This window comes from Epinephelus moara, chromosome 19 (assembly GCF_006386435.1).
Source record: "Epinephelus moara isolate mb chromosome 19, YSFRI_EMoa_1.0, whole genome shotgun sequence".
In the NCBI taxonomy this organism is placed as follows: Eukaryota; Metazoa; Chordata; class Actinopteri; order Perciformes; family Serranidae; genus Epinephelus; species Epinephelus moara.
The window spans coordinates 10,221,505-10,240,551 of record NC_065524.1 but is presented as its reverse complement, the minus strand read 5'-3'; the positions used below and the strand labels follow the sequence as shown (position 1 = coordinate 10,240,551).

The 19,047-nt window shown below is 40.8% G+C and overlaps 1 protein-coding gene across 1 annotated transcript in view; it reads left to right on the top strand.

Annotated features, from left to right (window-relative positions):
- The first annotated feature begins 24 nt into the window (after positions 1-24).
- The window catches only part of LOC126406584 (regulating synaptic membrane exocytosis protein 1-like), a 131,064-nt gene continuing 112,041 nt past the window's right edge, over positions 25-19,047 (top strand). The window contains exons 1-2 of the mRNA XM_050070944.1: positions 25-497; positions 6,570-6,644. Of these exons, the coding sequence (XP_049926901.1) occupies positions 337-497; positions 6,570-6,644 (236 nt within the window). The 5' untranslated portion in view covers positions 25-336. The remainder of the gene's footprint in view (positions 498-6,569; positions 6,645-19,047) is intronic.

Here is a 19,047-nt window from a genome sequence, read left to right as displayed (position 1 = left end):
GGGAGGGGGGTGGGGGGAGAAGATAGCGGAGCAGCAAGAGGGAGAAGGAGAGGCTGAAAACGGCAACCGGGAACCGAAGCGCTACCACCACCACCACAGTTACCGCTGCTACTACTACCACAGCTAGCACCGACACTGCTGCTGCTGCCGCCGCCCTGGGTGCCCCCCGCCACCGCCATGGGAACTCCGCATCAGTCGCTCCAACCGCCGCTTTGTCCGTGGGCCATGTCGTGATCCGTGGGCTCCGCCAGCGGGTTTTCTATCCGTGATCCCGACCGAGGCGAGGAGGAGGAGGAAGAGGAGGGGGGGGGAGGGAAGGTGGTGGTGGTGGGGAAGATGTTCGCCTCGGTGGGCCCTCGGGGCGGCCCGCGCCCACCCGTCGCCCCGGCCATCCCGGAGCCGGACCTGAGCCATCTGACGGAGGAGGAGAGGAAGATCATCATGGCTGTGCTGGCTCGGCAACGGGAGGAGGAGGCGAAGGAGGAGGCCATGTTAAAGTAAGAGGGAGAGAGAGGAGAAAGTGTGTGTGTGTTAGTGTGTATGAGTGTGTGAGAGAGAGACTGGGCCTGGGCTATTTCCGTTCTGAAGAAGTCCATCCACCTCCGTTCTCTCTTATGGATGCAATGTTTCACCAACACTTCACTGTATCTGACCATGCATGCATGTGTGTGTGTATGTGTGTGTGTGCAAGTGTGTGTACATCCTGCAGGTCCCCCCAACAGAACTCACTCACTCGCAGGCCCATAGGCTACAGCTGTGTGCAAGAGAAAACATGCAATGGGCAGTGTAGACCAGGTTCACCTCCAGTTTGCAGATTCTCGCTGCTCCTGTGAGAGGCTCTGTGAGAGTGGTGGTGGTGGGTCAGGTGTAACTTTGCTCAGGAGGGAGGAAGAAGAGGACGGTGGGAGGATGAAGGGGTGTGTCACCATGCCCCATCATCAGCAGCATCACACTCCACTCAGATGAATAATATGAACTAATTTCTCATCTGCACTCCCTTATACCATCACCGCCATTCACACAAACGCCTGAGTCAAGTGGCGAGTATTTTGGACTTTAAGCTGAAATGTTTCATTTATAGATGCAGCAGGAAATTGCAGAAGGCTCACTGGAGCCTGGCATTGAGAGTAGTAAAAGTAAAACCCTCCCTGTTGGCTTTTATCTGTGCAGCATCCATCTCAACAGCTGCTGTTCTCAGCTCTGGGGTGCGGTTGAGCCTTTCCCAGCCGTATGCACTGTATGTAGGCCAGTGCTCTTGCAACAGACATCGCTCAGGCTGTTATGGAACCAGTAGGCCTATAACAGGGGAAGAAAGGTGCCTGTGTAATGTCATTTTGCATCAGGAGTGACTTATATTCACTGTGAGCATCCACCTCCTCCTCCTCCTCCACCTCCTCCTCTTCTTCTATACCACCACCATACATGCATGGAGAAAAGTCTCCTCCAGATTTATTTGTCAACTGCAATCTCTGCAGAAATGAACCCACATCCACCCCCTTCCTCCAGGACCAGAAAATGCATCAAGTTGAAACAATGCCTTTCTCACGTTTTCTGCATGGTCTGCATGAAGCTGCATGCATAGATGGCCAGATAGAAAGATAGACCGACCCACCTAAGCGAGGCGCTCCTCAAGCTTTACGTCCCTGTTCTATTTTAAGCCCTCTGTGCGGACTGATAGCCCAGCACTGGAACGGAAGATCGATTCATTGCATCTAAAGAAGGGAATGTCCAATATATAGCTCCGGCTCTAAGTGGCTATGCATCATTTTCAGTAATGTATTAGCAGCCGTGGATTCACTCATATCATACCGTAGCAGCTGCAAATACGGCAGGCTGTCAGCACATACATGTCTTAACCTATATTGGCTTCAGCACCGTTTCCTCTCATCACTGTTTGGATGGAGATTGCCATAGCAAAAGCAGTGTGTGTGCGTGTGTGTGTCGTTACGATCTGCACTGAAAAGCTGCACTGGTTGACTAATACATGCATGGTGAGTGTACTAGCAGTAGGGTAGTGTGGGTTGTAATGCAGAGAGGCAGAGGATACACTGCTCCTATGAGAAGATATACTCACCATCAGTCCTCTTGTTTTTAAAGCATATAGGATAACAGTATATGTACGCATACCTCCCTGTTGGTATATAGCCATAGCAACAATGATGTCATGGTAAATAAATTAAGGGTAAACAGTGACATCCTGTCAATAATTATCATGAGCTAAAGTGGTGTATGACAAAAAAAAAATCATTGAGAGAAAGAAAGACTGATAAACTGTAAATGTAAATGATCTAAAGCCTGAATCCCAGTTACATAAACGGAGAGGTAAAGTCGTGAACATAGTACAGTAAAGCTCCTCCCTACAGCAATATAACAAAGCATCAATGATCAGCGAGTAGCGTTCCCCCGCTGAATCACAAACACAAGAATTCACCTAAAAGATGTGCGTTTTATTGATACAGTCAAGCACAAGGCATCAAACTTGACAGTTTAGCCGTCATGATGGCCTTTCCTTATTGCACTGAGCTGATGAAACCAGAACCTCAGTGGAAGTACAGTCTTGCATTGCATTGCAATCACTTCATCTCAGTATCATTAGTCTCTGGAAGTAACTGAATAAGTCAAATTGATTACTTATTTTCATTGGACAGAGAGCTAGTATGTCAGTGCCCTCACCTTGAAGGTAGGAAGGTGCCAAACCTGTCTTAGTCCTAAATGAAAACACAGGAAACACACATCTGCATCCATTGTAAAAGCTCAAGTAGATCAAAGTGTTAGGTACGTGGTGTTTGTGCGTCAGTTGTTCATGTTTATTTTTTTCTTGACTAGATGAGAAAGATAGTGTAGGAACATTGCAATGCATTGTACTCTCTATAATGGCTGATCTACCTACAATGCATAATATGGATTCAACAGTTTCGAACATATTGTTATATGCCGATGTAACAATACATATTGTGATAGACATGAGTGTATATGTATGTATGTGTGTATCAGTATGAGGAAAAACACCACTGTGTTATAGTTTCCGAAGAGCTGTAACGTCTCAAGCAAAACAGCTTAAAGGGATAGTTCAAATTTTTTCAAGTGTGATTGTTTGAGGTACTTATTCATATGCAGTGTGTTCCCCACAGTAGATGTTAGTCAGCAGACATGAGTACCACCATGGAAGCTAAGCAATGTACTGCTGTACTTTGACGAGGGGGAGCAGCCGCAACATATTTTAGCCACTTAAAAAAAAGCCCTACCTTAAAAAAATCAATATCAGTTTAAGTGGACACCACACTGAAAAAAAATTCACCACTTGACCTTGCTGCCAAACAGCCCTTTCCTTTGGCACTACATTTTCTCACTCGTAGAACTTTCGTATTCCTACGCATCTCTGTTTCGGCCCACTGAGTCTCCTTCTGCAAAAGTTGTTCTCTGTACTCTGGTTCATAATGGTATCCTCTTGACTCCACAGTGAATGGTGTTTTATTGTCGCTGTCATAATCACTCATTTATTTTATTTTCTTGTATTTGTTGTCTCTTTCATAAACCGCTGAAAGTCTGACCCAAACAGCTAATCTGTAATACAGTGCGTGGCACAGTTGTGCTAAAGCGTAAGAAGTTCTACAGTTGTCAAAGGAAAGGGACAGTCTGACAGCAAGGTAAAGCAGTGTAAATATTCTTCCTGTAGCGTATACTGAAACTGAAATTGATTTTTTAGGTGGGACTTCTTTTAGGTGGCTAAAATAGCGTTTTACTGCCAACCTGCATCCACAGCAGTACATTGCTGAGCTTCTGTGTCGGCACTCCTGCCTGCTTCTCCAAACTGGGGGCATGCCTATCGCCATATACTGAAGGTAGCTTACTATGTACCTCATACGACCTCATTTCAGAAAACCTTAAAGGACCTTTCCAGTGATTTTACACGTTTTAGCCCAACATTTTCCTCCTGATACTGTTTCTTACACCAGAATGTAGGAAATCTGCTGATACAGAGTGCAAATCCAATACCAGGGCTGTCTTTTTCCCTAAATGTGTGGAACTGATTGTAATGATTATTGTGTAAAGTAACATGAGGCCAGGGATTGCTCCAATGCAGGCATATCCAAACTCCAAAGTCTGGCTCGGGGCCAGCAGATTTTAAACAGCTCTTGTTGTGTCATTAAAAACATACTATATGTGGCACCCCACCCAATAATGGTTAACCAAGCAAGATCACTTCTCCTTTTTCGTACACCTCATGATAGCAGGACTATCATAGTTTGAAGACCAAGTAGGAACTAATGTTACGCAGGCGGATATAGGGCGTTTTCATAAGAGGTAAACAAGCAAACAAACTAAGAAAGGAGCATAAAGTCAACAGTGAGGGCTGCCACTTTGAGGAGCAGTGAAAAGTTGAATACCTTTTCAGTGGAAGATGAAACAGTTGCATTTGTCTCATTTTTATGTGAATTCTTTTTTTTCAATAACCCATATGATGTGAGAAGCAGCTGGCCCCCACGTATTTTCACATTATCTAATCTGGACCCCATTCAAAAAAGTTTGGACACTCCTGGTCTAACGCTAAAAACTAAATCGTCAGGCTGTTGTGAATGAATGTATAATGGAAACGCTGAACATAATAACGTTGCCAAAAAATCGTTTAATGTGGATTGGACCGATTCATCCATATTAACTACAAATAATTGTAGTTGTAATTGATTTGACATTACAGCCAACCATTTTGTAAATCATGCTGCAGTATTTTAGAAATTTGAAAGATTTTTTTTCCTACAGTCTCAGACATCTGTTGGCCTCCATTGATTTTCATACAGTATGAAAATCTTTTAGTAAACATGTAACATCAGTAACATTATCATCATAAGCTATCTACAGTTCAACTATGTAATAACAATGTAACTCTGGCATAAAGAACACAGACTGTGATGTATTACACAGCTCAAGCAAGTTTGAAGAGTCTGCTAATTGATTTTTTTATACCATTTAGAAGTGAATGGAAATCAATGAATGCCTGAAATCTTAGAACACATCCAGAAATCTAAAAATCTGTAGCGTGCTTTTAAAAACCTGAAAACACACCGCAAACACCACAGACAAACTCCAGTAAAAGCCTACACTTAAACTTCATTTAAAGATGACATCACTTGTGAAAAAGTAGCATTACTAAGTTCCTTTTGGAAGTAACAGAGTAACCTTTACCAATGTATTCTGAGGATGTCATATCTACCTCAATCACTGCTGATTTTAAACAACCAGTGAAGCAAAGGATGGTTAAAATCCATGAGCAGCAAAGAGATATCACCATTCCTAAAGCGTCTCATAATGAGAGGGGTACCCACAGTATTGACGATAAAAAGACATGTCTGTTTTAGACAGCGTGGGTGTTGGCGGGGATTTCTCTCTTGAGTTTCCTCTGTGATCTGACTGATCAGAGCCCACTGTTCATGTTTATGGATGAGATGGTTTTGAATCATGCCGTGAATGTGTCAGCGGACATATTGAAAGCATGTCATTGTTGTCTAAGGCCTGTCATCGACGCCTAAAGGTATCTCCGACTCTGCGACAGGAGTCTAAATGAGCAGTTTACTTTGCATTTGGAGTGTTTGCTTTTTTGGTTTGACTGAGTACAATGTCATTCAAACTCAGGCGACACAAAATACTTGTACTGAGCGTCTATGCCTTAACAACTCTGCTACAATTCATTAAGAGTGAAAACAGTATCCTAACCAAATTAAGCCTCAAAACACAAAGTTTTTTCGGAGAATAAGGAGGCAAATATTAACTTCTCAAAGCTAGCAGTTACTCATAAGAAAGCATAGAATAACAAAATGAACCAGGGCTACTGTCTGGACTCATGCTCATCATCTATTTTAATTTATATGAACATAACAGAGGCATACAGGCAGACTGTTAAAGTGTTTTGCAGGACGACAGGTAAAGTCTGTCCAACAAATCTACAAAACTTAATAGTAATATTGACATTAGACAGCATGTTGTTTAAATAAATTAAAGGTCCCATATGATGCTCATTTTCAGGTTCACGCTTGCATTTTGGGTTTCCACTAGAACATGTTTGCATGCTTTAATGTTCAAAAAACCCATTATTTTTCTCATCCTGCCTGCCTGAATATACCTGTGTTCACCCTTCGCCTGAAAAGCTCTGTCTATGTACCTGTCTCTTTAAGCCCCCTCCCGAAAAGCCCAGTCTGCTCCGATTGGTCAGTGTTTCCGGGTCTTCCACATCTGCGATCTTGGTGTTTCTGAACAGTGATTGCAGCCAGGGAATGACTGTAACAATACCATAGTGGCAGTTTCAACCTTTACATAGTTTAGTTGTGACATCACAACTTCACAGAAGTCCTGACGGCTCGTCTAAAGGCACAGTTTTTGTGCATTTCTCTGTGGACTGAACGTTTTAATACTTTCACAGTAGTTATACAGCACCTAAACCTGCTTTATAATAAAAAAGTCATGGAAATCTGCCGTTTTACAATATGGGACCTTTGGCTATATACAAAAAACAGAACAAAGTTAATAGTAGAGTTTTGCGCTAACTTCATTTTCCCTAACTCCGTGTGTTTCAGAGAAGAGAAGCCTATCCAAGCAAGAACGGTGAACCTTGTTGGGCAGAAGAAACCTCCACAGCAAAATGATGTCCGGTGAGTGGCAATGGTTGTTTTTCAACCACCAACTCTTTGTCACCTAGTGGATATGGAATTTAAAATGAGTTTAAAATTGGTGTTAATATTTGCTTTTGCGTCACTTTAACGTCATTTCACCCCAAAAGCCCAAAACAACCTCCAGTCGAGGGCTGGCAGTCTGTTCTTTTGCCTCACATCCGTGTTTTGTTGTGAAATCTCTTTTACACCTTGGATGAGTCAACGGTATAAAAGATAAACTCGTGTTCTGGTGACTGTCTTTTGCAAGCGTGACTCAAGCCATTATTATGGAATTTGTATGGTCCTCTAGTTTGAATGGCATTGCACTGGCACCTCATTTGGACTTTTTATTCATATTTAGGGAATTTGCCCCAGTTGGTATCACTGAAAATACATGTTTACAAGCCACACACTTCCTTACCTTCAGAGTGAGTTTCTATCCTGTTAAACACACTCACAGCCCTGTTGCTGTCTGTCATCTATCAGACACCATCTACATGGCTTGCACTGTAAAGATGGACACGGTCAGTGTGATAAGTCCAGTCCAGATCCTGTTGAGTCATTAGAGACTAGCTAATGTTGTCCTCCTCCTCCGTAGCTTTGCTGGCTTACGCTGGATTCAGATGCTCTTGGTGTCTCACAGTTTGCTCAGCTCTGTTGTCAAACTGCCCGTCTGGAGGAATGACTTCCATCACGTGTGTGTGTGTGTGTGTGTGTGTGTGTGTGACATGTTTAAGTTCAACTTCTTCTGACCTGTGTCTGAAATTTCACATGAGTTTTGGAGCCCAGCTGAACAATGCATGGCAGCCGTGATGTCTGATAAGAATGACCAACATAGTAAATCAGGTGTATTTTTCCATAGTAAGGCCAAAAAACAACTGTGGCAGGAGAGCTAAAACATGCTAGCCAGCCAGGAACATGATAGCCCTAGTCAGTCCCAGTTGATCTCCAGGCTGGTAAGCTGGCAGCTAGCTCTAGTGGTTGCCAGCCGGACAATACAGCAACAGTACAGGGTTATATAAAAATAGATGGTGCTAATAAGCTTTAATGGCGTCCTCTGTTTTCTAAGATTTATGCCTGTAAAAGTTTTGCGTAAAAATGTAGCTTGTTTAAGTGCTTGTGTGACCAACCGCATTTTCACTCTCGACTCGTCCAATAATGACGCTTGGGTGCTCCAGGTATCCCTCCAATGTCCAGTTTGGATGCTTGAGGTCAGCATATCAAGTTCTGCTCGTTACAAGCAGTGTCTTTTCAAAATAAACATACGATTTCACAGAAAATGTACAGTTGCTGCTTGTTAAATGGGTTTTAGGTTTACCTCCTTAGGTTTCAGCATCAAAAGCAAGTGGTTAGATTTAAGAAAAAAAAAATCATGGTTGAGTACATTTGTTACCAACATGACATATGTCACTAGCGTAGTATGCTAGAGATACTAGCATACAGTGCTACATTGTTATTAACGAAGACGAAGATTTTGCCACCCCTGTCTTTTTTCACTTTTGGCCATAAAAGATAAAAAAACACATATCTAATAAGTGCAGTAAAGTTTACTTTAAATCCACGCCACTAACACACATAAAACTTCAGGTCTATCTGGTCTAAAGCCCTGAAGGCAAACTTCTCCAAACAGCCCTAAAACATTTACACCAAGATCATTCAACAAACGTATCAAATTCAGCTCAGTATTAACTGTCAAGGTTCATACAAAAAACAGTTGTTTTTTGCTAGTGACCCATTATTAGCTTAAGCATGTTTACATTATACAACTTAGCCTAGCGCCTAGCTGACTTTTTTCCTCTACAAATTAACAAATTCCATATAATGTTATTATTTTTCTTACTCCCTGTTGGTTTAAGTCCCTGCATCTCCCGACAGAACAACATGGTTGAATTTCAGCCTGCATGCAGGTTTTTTCAGCCGAACATTGTTGAAACAGAACAGCTAATGTAAGTGAGATGTCTGACCAGGCAGGTATGTCTGGTTTTATCTCATAATGGCATTATTTACATATGGGATGTGCTTTGTCTGTTGATCAGTATTTTCTCCATCACTGACAATATTTCCACACTGCTGATTTGTGACCGTCTTTCTCTTGGCCGCTTGCCATTTGCCTGCTGCTGTTTGACGGTGACACGGAATTTCAAAATAAAAGTGTATTCTTAAGATTATGGTGTTTTCACTTTGCATTAGTGATATTATGATCACTGAATCGATAAATTGATCCAGATCAATAGATCGTTACACCCCTAGTAGTCTCCTGGGTGAAAATCTGGAGTCTGTTTGACCCACTACCCTATTTGGACTTACTTGCTCTTTACATTATGTCAGTTGCTCTGAGCTTTAAAAAAATGACAGGGTTTGTCTCACGCTGACTCTAAAGGTGCCCGGTGCATTGATATCTGAAGCAGAGGGTAACTGCCTGAGTGTCGGTATTTAATGTGTTTGGAGTGACTGGGCCTTTATCTTTATTTACGCTGTTTTAATCACTCCATAGGTGAACCAAAGCCAAAGAGCATATCAAGCTAGCTAAATGTTTTCATTGAATACCCATAAAAATGTTTGTTCTAGTAAAGTTATGCACCCCCTGCTAACTTTTTAGCACTTTACATCAGACACTTTTTTAGGCAAATAGTGCTGCATAGTTCAACGGACTATATCTGTCACCTAGGGTTATGAAAGTAAGAACACATTCATTTTTTTTAACTGACAGTGAGTATAAGCCGACAAGCTGTTGGAGCAACAAGACAGCATGCAGTCTTTAGTAGAGAAGTCAATTACAAGTTCCACGCAGCAAATATTAATCACAAAGGTTAACGTGGTGGTTTGCTACCTATTGTGACGACAAAGTGATCTGAATCTGATAGAACTCTGAATCTTCACACTGGCTACACCTTTATAGCAGTGGCTACTGAGAATCATGGGTACTGTAGTATTTAATGGTATTTGACACATGAAAAGAAAAGAAAAACTCTAATTTCCTGAAAACAAGGTTGAAATATTTATATCAGACGACTATAAGATATTGCTATCGTATCATTAATTTATGGAGGAGACTGCCGTGATTTTTACTGACATTGATGTTATAGTTAAAAGTAAACCTTTGTATGCAAATTCACATTCGGAAATTTACTTTCAGCTTTAGTGGTGCCAACTTCCATGCTTCTATATTCCTCTATCCCTTTGCAAGCTTGCCAACTTTCATCACACTGAGGTGGTTAGTTAGTTTTTGCTAAATATCCTCTACCATCTCGTCTCCAATTAGTGTGGACTGGATGCTTGATGGTCAGGAGCGGTTCTTTATAACGGCTCAGCTTAGTGATCATTTTTCCTTCACTGCTTTGTGTGGGTAAAGTCTTGTTATTTAATCAGTGGTTGTTAATATGGACTTGAATTATTTGAAACGCACTCGTTTTCACTCTTTGATGTCATATGAGCATCTCTGGCTTATTTACGTGTTGAAATGCGAGTTTCCACGCAGCTCTGTTCGCAGTGACCACAGCAGCCAGTAATGTCTTTTTTTCTGCCTCACAATGATCAAAGGATAAAGCTTGTTTATGTTCTCTGTGTGTGCACTGTATGTGTGTGTGTGTTGGTGTGTGTGTGTGTGTGTGTGTGTGTGTGTGTTGTTGGATCAGAGAGTGAGGTGGGATTACAGAGTAAGTCAGCTGGAGCACATCTGCTTCTCTGAGGAATCCCACAATATGGCCCCTGTTTATAACATTATACAATCTGTGCCTTTCCGGTCAGTATTTCCCACATTATTCACCAGACGTTAACAGTCAGTATTCCAACAGTAATCCTTCTGCAGGGGCCGCTGAAGTGGGACAGGGATACTATTATGTCTATAAAGTGATTTTAATGCAAACCACATCAAACCAAAAGGACTGTTGAGCTCCTTGAGGTACATTTATGATTTGTGATGTTGGGCTTTGTAAATAAAATTGATTTGACTCTGTTAGCCGGCGTTTCACCCAAAAACAGTACTGTTAAAAAATGTAAAGGCTGTCTTTTGGGGGCCTGCTGCTTTAGGTACTGTTTAACCATCACCCAAGTTCAAATTTATTTCCTTCGGGCCTGTTTTCGCTGGCGCCTTCCGCATCAGTACCCACACTTAACTAATGTGCTAATGTCTGTCTGAACATGGCCTTAGCATGGAGGTTCAGTGTTCTCTCACAATACTGTAATCGTTCCCTCTCTCTCTCTGTCTGTGATAGTTGAGCACACAGTATAGTTAGTGGGTATAAAATTACCAACATTTAGATCTAAGCTTCTTCATGTGTTTGGCCTTTTGTGTCCTAAACTGCGTACTGGGTATCAGTACTCAATACCTTTATGGTATTGACCGAAAGAACACAGCAGTGAGATCCCAGTCGTGTCCAAACTTCTCAGGTGAAACAATACCTGCATTGGATCCTTTTGTACCCAGATCTAAAAAAATGACTATTTGGATGGTTTTTCCTTGCAGTCAATCACCTCAAGCCTTCTTAGATTTAATGTAATGTGGGATTGGCCCATTGCCACAGCAGCTCCAACCCATACAGTCTGTGGTGTGGTGAAGACGAGACTGGCGTATTTGTACGAGTAGGCAGTTCAGCATGCCCAGATTCTTCCAAAACGTTCGAAAATATGATGGCATTTTATGCAACTTAATGCTCCCATTTACACTAGGGTTGCAGTGGTATACCGATTTCAAGGTATACCGTGATATAAAAGTTGATGGTTATCATACCCTGTTTGTTTGCTTGTCTACGATATTAAAAAAAAATGCAACTAGACATTGAATCTCCCCTTTATTTTAGTTATTTTAAAAGGGGAGAATTTTCACACTTCCATTAACATTATAGTAATAAAAATTTTGTTCAACCAAAAAGGACCTTTCCGTTTTAATCCCTGTAAGGTTCATTCTGATACCGCGAAACTGCAGTATTTTCTGAGACAGTTATTGTACTGTGAAATTCTCATACTGTTGCAACCCTAATTCACACCACAGGTATTGAATGAAGTAAAAAAACAAAAAACAAAAAACAAAACATAACAAGTAAAGTACTCTATTGGTATCACTTTAAGTGTAGGTCTACTGGTAATAGTACTGGTATTGTTATTTTTTTTTTAAATGACACCCAGCTCTAGTTGTAGGTCACTGAAAACTCACCTATTGTAAAACTCTGTTCATGTTGAAGATTTTCAGAAACTTTTTCAATGTTGACATATAGACGGGGAACACAGAGGTTTTAGGTTGTTGGAGTGTGCGCTATTATTTCCTTGGTGAGGTGTCACAAATAAGGTAGCATTTCGTGCAATGGTGGATGTGCCCAAATTAAAATAGTGCTGGGAAATGAAAATTTGCATGCTACAGGTAGCCTTTCGGAAATACCTTTTTTTTTCAGCTTTCTGATTGGCTAACATCTTCTTTTTTGTGTGGTTTAGGGTTAGGGTTATATCATTGCCTGTTGTATTGGCATGATCTTGACAGTGCTTCAGTTGTTTTTTTGTGTTTTCATTTGGATTTTTTCAAAACTAAATTTTAAAAAATACTCAATTGTAGACTTAGCTTTAGCCTTTTTACTTTACTGTCATGACAAGCTGTTTTACCTATATCGTTACTTTAGGTTAGTATCGTTTGACTGATATCTTTTCAAACTGTCCATTTGCGGCAGAACGTGGCTACTTGCTAGCTAAATTGAATGTTCCACTGTGACAGAGAAATTCTAATTTATAATGCCAAATTCATACATAGTATAAGACAAAGCATCGCATTTTACCAAAAAACAAAAAAATGAAATCAAAAGCAAACAAAACAAAAGCTAAATGACTGGTTTTGTGTTGACTAAGTTGTTATTGTGATCATAGTAATGCTAACTAGCTGGATAGCTAGCAGCAAGAAAAATTCAAAAGAGCTATGTTTCAAGCTTGAATTGGTTACTTTCATCACATTCAAACGAAGGATGATGTGGCATCTAGTGTTGTATTTGTGAAGTTTTGTCTTGTTGCAGTGGGTGAAACATTTACCTGCTCATCTACTTAGCAAATAAGGCTAGCATTGTAAACTGATAAACCCAGAACACATTTTTTTAAAAATATCAGTATCATCTCATTATGGACAACATCGGTCATTCCTTTACTAATTACAGAAAAAAAAAAAAAAAAAACATAGCTCCGGGAAACCTTGATGGCAGACATCGACTGCTCATTGTGTATTTCTCAAGGCATAATGTTTATTCACAGAATTATCGTAACGTCTGTAGGAAATAAAGTGGGCAGGGAAACCTGGCTGCTGATGGCCAGCTCCTGCCAAATGTTTGTCAGGTTGATCGGCTCAGTAGAGACAGAATGGACTTCTGGTGAGCTGTTGATTGAGCTGCTGGCAATCTCAGAGCACTGTAAGAGAAAATGGCTTGTCCTAAACTTGACCACCGTGTACTTTTGAGTTAATCTCTTGGGGGTTTTAAACTTTTAATAAGCCCAGGAGTTGCAGACGTTTCTTAGTCTTTAGGGGAACATGTAATCCTTCAGCTGGAGTTAATTACCATATGCAAGGTTTTCAAATGATAATATCACTGTTAAAATGTGTGTTATTAATGACCTTGTGTTACTGAATGCATTTTAAATGAGCATATTTCCCATGCAATACCACATGTTTATTAGTCATTCAATGCTTGTATGTTGTCTTGAAGGTTCTCAATTGAACATTCTTGTGTTAATAATGCAGTATTTTTGCATACCAGTGTTGTGTTGAGTTTAACCCATTTAATCCCAAACCATGATGAATTTTAATCCATGGAACAACACACACTATAAAGCTTTATGCTTTTTTTCTAAAGTTACAGAAAGTTATAATATCTAATTTTTCTGCAGTAAAATGTCTGTTAAGCGACAAGCCTATTGTATTTTTGTTGAGTTGTGTACTTACATTATCCTACCAATGAGAAATCTGTCATTTTAATCAAACTGTCATGTCATTTGGTCACTGACCCCCATTAGTGGCATCATACCTCTTTGTGCATGCATCAGGGTTGTGGTTGTCTGCCAGAAGCTGTTCTTCAATTCAATTTTAGGCCACATTTTTACGATACACTTTTTTGAGCTTAGTCGCTTTTAACTACATGTTTTCACTGGATGAAGAATTTTAGTCATTTGGATCTTAAGTTATCAGGGACACAAGCTGAGCAAACATGAGCTGCAGCTCGGCTCCAGTCCGTGCTGTGTCAAACAGCATTGAAGAAACACTGATTTTTAATGCAAAACTGTTATGTTCTGTGTTTTTGCTAGTTTAAATCACCTGATCTGTTTGTTTTGGAGAGAAAGGGACCTCTATGGATAATTCGGCTCCTGATAAAAACCTCCGGAACATCTGGCTCTTAAGTTTTTAGAGAAAAAAGCTGAGCACGTATTAGCAGGAGCGGGGCTAGCAGCCCCTCCATGACAAGCCAAACAGCATCTGAGAAGCACTGAGTTTTAGAGTGAAACTCTGATCAGTGTTTTTACCAGTTTTAATCTCCTGGTTAAATCCTCCTGAACAATGAGCATTGAACTTAATCCTAACCAGGAGAACGTGACTGTAGTGACGTCATTGCTCCGTCATTGCTCCATCATTGCTCCGTCATTTGTTTTTGTCTTTTGATTGAGGGACCGCTAGTGGCAAAATTTATACATTGTACATTAAATAATGACATGTTGTGGGAGCATGACATAAATGTGGCAGTATCAATAATAGACCTTTTAAATATAATGTAAAAAATATTGCGGTCAAAAAATATAACTTGTGAGATTAACTTTTCTTCTCTTTGCCTTTTGCGCCATGACAACAGACTGGTCAGGTGTGGTCACATTGCGTCAAAGTGCCATTACTTTCTACATGCATAGGATTCTCTAGTCTCGCTCCACCCCTGTCCCTCCCTCCAGCCACCCACGTCTGCACAGTAAACCCCATGCTTCTGTAAAGGGAACATGAATGTACTGCAGTGTAAAGGTGTTTACACTTCACATCACTTTATGTGATTGGCCAGGTGTCCCCTGATAGCAGGGTACCATGGCGATGGCCCAGCAGCCCCGTAGTAACCTCGGTGACCCCTGGGATTGGCGAGGAGTCACTTCCTCACTTCCTTCAGGGATTGGCTGTTATCCTGGTCTTCCCATGAGTCTCTGCTCCAGCGGGGACCGGGGAGGGACTTGACACGCTCTCACTTACATTTCTGTATGCTTGAGAGAGTTCCATCTCGGATAGAACGCAGTTTCTTTTTTTTTTCCTTTTGCTTTAAACTGGATCTTGTGCATAGTCAGTAGGAAGGGATGGGAATTTTATGACTTGATGGTATGAACCAAACTTTTTATGATCACTAAGGCTGCACAACATTGAAAATAAACTGACATTGCGATATGTTTTTCCTCTGTGATATAGTATATTGTTATATGAACATTTTCAGGATTTATGACCAAATGTCTTGAATAGCTCCATTTGGAAATAATTAATCATTCTAGAACTGCATCTGCACAAACAGTAAAACTTGCAATAATAAAAGCAGTAGTGGGGGTAGGTAGTGTAATACACTGGTTAAATCCAGGCTAAAGTCACTGATCTAATGTCGTATTAATAATGTGTGTTGCTCACCTCAAAATAACAGGGCTCCTCTATGTTGTTCTCCTGTTTGTCCAACATTTTCAGGCAGTTGTCGGCAACTAGCTGGGCGTGCTTTGGATGTTTATCAGACAGACTTCTTCCGTGGATTAATGTGTTAAAGTTACCATAGTTGGCAGGCCTCTGGTTTCTTTAGGCTAACTCTGTTAGCCTTAGCCCAGCTTGTAGCCTGTACCTTCTCTTTACAGTTCGGTAGGGTTAGGCTGGTGTAAAAACTAATATTAAAGGTTACATATTATGCTCATATTCATGTTCATACTTGAATACAAAACACATTTTTTTTCTCATATTGTCTGCCTTGTCTGTTGCAACACTAGATGAAAGGCAACTGCCTGGAGCCATGTTTACTTCCTGTCATCTGATGTTGGTCATATACACTGCAAAACATTCAAACAAGAAATTCAAAAGGACCAATTAAGAATGGTTATGTCTGGTGGTACGGTTTGTATAGTATACTTGTGACATCACAAATTCACAGAAACCACGGCAGCTCGTTCAAAAGCAAAGTTTCTGAATATGAACAATGCATTTCTCTGCGGACGGAGCGTATACCTTCGCAGTACCTATACCCGCTTTATTTTTAAAAACACATGAAAATCTGACTCTTCACAATATGGGATCTTTAGGCCTTATGATGGACCGAACTGGTATACCGAATTTTACCAGTGCACTTGACTCAGCAGCCACTCCTGAGTGGAACATAATGACACCTTGTCCCATAACTAAACTAGCATCTAACTATCCCAAAGCATTGGCTAACACCGGAGCTTTCTGTCCACACCGAATCCATTAAATGTGCACTTATGTTACTTTGTGTAAACAATCTATGTAAATATCAGCGGTTTGCATGAGATCAGACGGGAGGAGTAACCACATAAATGATGGGCTGCTTTAACAGAAATCCCACATTGTATATTGTGATATTTAATGGAAATTACATATAATTAAGACAACAGCAGGTAGCCTTGCTTGTTATTAGCGATGGTCAGTTAGCTCACCGGAAACTTTTAGTTACCCGGTGACTTCCCTCCAGGCAGCTGCACCTTATTTTATTTTTTTTATTTTTTGCAGTAAAAAAAGAAGGTATCATGTAGATAATTCCTCTTTTCAACTTCAGAAATCATTGCAACGCTTTTAAAGCGAGCGACAGATGTAGATAGAAAGAAGGTGCCTGACAAAAGTTCGGCTCACAATGGTAGTGCTATGTTGTTCGCAATTATTTAGGGCACCCCTTTGTTTACTTCAAATCCAAAATGTTGCCGTATTGGTGCAGTTTTAGTTTCATATCTCCTCTCTTCACCTTAAAATACATGAACTTTGTTGTCAACAAACTGTGAGTAATGCTCTGCCCCTCCTGTCTCCTGAAATGTGATCTCCTTCATGTTGCTGTGCTCATCTGTGAAGTTGGACACTACTGGCTCCATTAGTCCGTTTATAAACATAATATTATGTTGATCATGTTGTCAACTGCTTATCACTAATGCAATACATGTGGGATTTAGCACTGTGACGCTGTCGGCACAGGTTGCTGATTTAGACCACTTTTTAATTTGCCAGAACGTGTTATAATGACAGATGCTGGTTCAGATGGTTTGCATAGGATCAAACCAGTTTAAGCTCCTACACTGGACCGGACCAGCAAAACCAGAAATCGACCCAACGCTACAGTCCTGCAACTCTGCGGTGAACAGTCGTTATACTGGAACCTGAGCTTATCTAGAAACTTTCTGCTGACTACTGGAGCTTCAGAAAAACATGTGTTTCTCTGTGTCTGTGGCACTTACCGGCCAGGTTACAGTATTTTTCTACACACACACAAGAAGATCTCACTTCCTATAATGATTGCTGGCAGACTAAATCACAAACACACCTAGCCTGTCTTAAAGTGGAACGCTTGGCTGTTAACATTAGTCGTGGAAAATACTGTGAGGTTTTTTTTTGTATCAAGCAGCAAAAAAGTTGTAGCATGAGTGTATCTCTGTAGACATTTTACACCTTTGAGATGTTTATGCTCAACTTGGGTCTTATTTTCATCAAAAAGTACTTTCTATGGGACTCTTCAATATTTATGAGGGTGGAAGGGGTGGTGCAGAAAAGGAGATACACCTCACATAATTTTTTAAGCACTGGGGAGGGACTTATGTTTTTATTTTGGATTAGGAGAGATGTGTACAAGTTTAAATGGTTGTATTTTATATTAATTTTACCACAGATGTCTTGGAAGCCATGTTTTCACCCAAATTACACCATTTATCATGACCAAAAACTGTAAAAATAGACATTATCATTGGATTTTCCAATTTCTGACGATCCTTGCACACGTCCTGTGTGATAAATGCTTCTCTCAGAAAAATAACATAACCCAATCTTAGCTTAAAATAGTGATATTTCATCAAAATCACTTTATTCTTTATCTCCTTTAAAATTTGGCCAAAAATAAAACGTTTGCCAGCATGCACGAAAGAGTCTAAAAACCGTGGCTTTTCACAACTCCAGGATTTTTAACTTTAAAACATCAAAAGGTAAGTTTTAAAAATCAAGGAAAAATATTTGTAGCTTCAGAGAGGGTCATAAACAAATATGAAAGTCACGCCCCAGCCACCCCCCTCCTCTGAGTAAAGAACAGTCCCTAATAGTAAAATAGCTTGTACTCACCAAGTTAATTGGTGAGATTGCTCAATCTTATGCTGAAGTCTGAGCAGTCAGATGACCATACACACTTTAAACAAACCCTTTCTTTACAGAGTTGGGGGTGGCATCCCCTCACTTCCCCCTCAGACCGAGCTCTGTATATGTGTGGGTACATGACAGTGTGTGAATATGCACTACGTGTGATTATTGTGTTGAGCAGTATTTGGGTATCTGTGTGTGTATACATGCTGTGTGTGTCTGTGGGTATACATGCTGTGTATATGTGTGTTTGTGCTGCCTGGCTGTGTATGGCGTTGCCAGGCCATATGGAGCGCTGTCTGGGGAGCACACTACCCACTTAGCTCTGCTGTTGGCTCTGGTGCTCTCTCCATCTGTCCCTCCTCTCTCTCTCTTTCTCATCCCACCTTCCATCTCACCATCTCTCTCTTTCTCTTCCTCTGTTTTATCTCTTTCTCTTAAGCTTTTGTTCTTTTATTTTTTTATTTCTTGGAGCTCAGTCTTTTTTTCTCTCCTTTCTCTACCGTCTCTCCCTTAGTCTTCTACACTCTGTGCTTTATCTCATCTCAATCCAAAAATAGCCTTCCTTAGGTATTTGTCCAATTACAAGTGTGTGTGTTTGTATGTTAGTGTGTGTGACAGAGCTAAGTGTCTTGTCAAGCACTCCTCCTCTCACTTTCTTTCTTTTTGGTTGTAAAAGTTGTCATCCCGCAGCTACTGTGCTCCTGAACATCCACTCAGCTGACAACGGTGATGAGGTTTAGAGCTTGACCAACACCAGAGCTGGTGAACGCCCTCCTATGGGCCCCAGGCTGTTGGGTTGGGATCCCGGAGCCAATAATCGATGAAATGACCGGTGGGGGGTCTGTTGTTGTCGGCTCATTGACAACAAGTTGTAACACAGTACATGTACACAAACTAACTCCCTAATCCACCCCAGCCTTCGCACATCCCAGCTGACATGCTGCATGTCCACAGGTCCTGGAAAAGTCCTGAGAAGTCTTTAATAGTATTAAGGTCATTATATTTCCGGCATCATTATTTATATCATACTTTATGTGTTTATAAGGATTTATAAGGCATCATGCGTGCAGTGGCACATGGTGTGCTCATTAACAT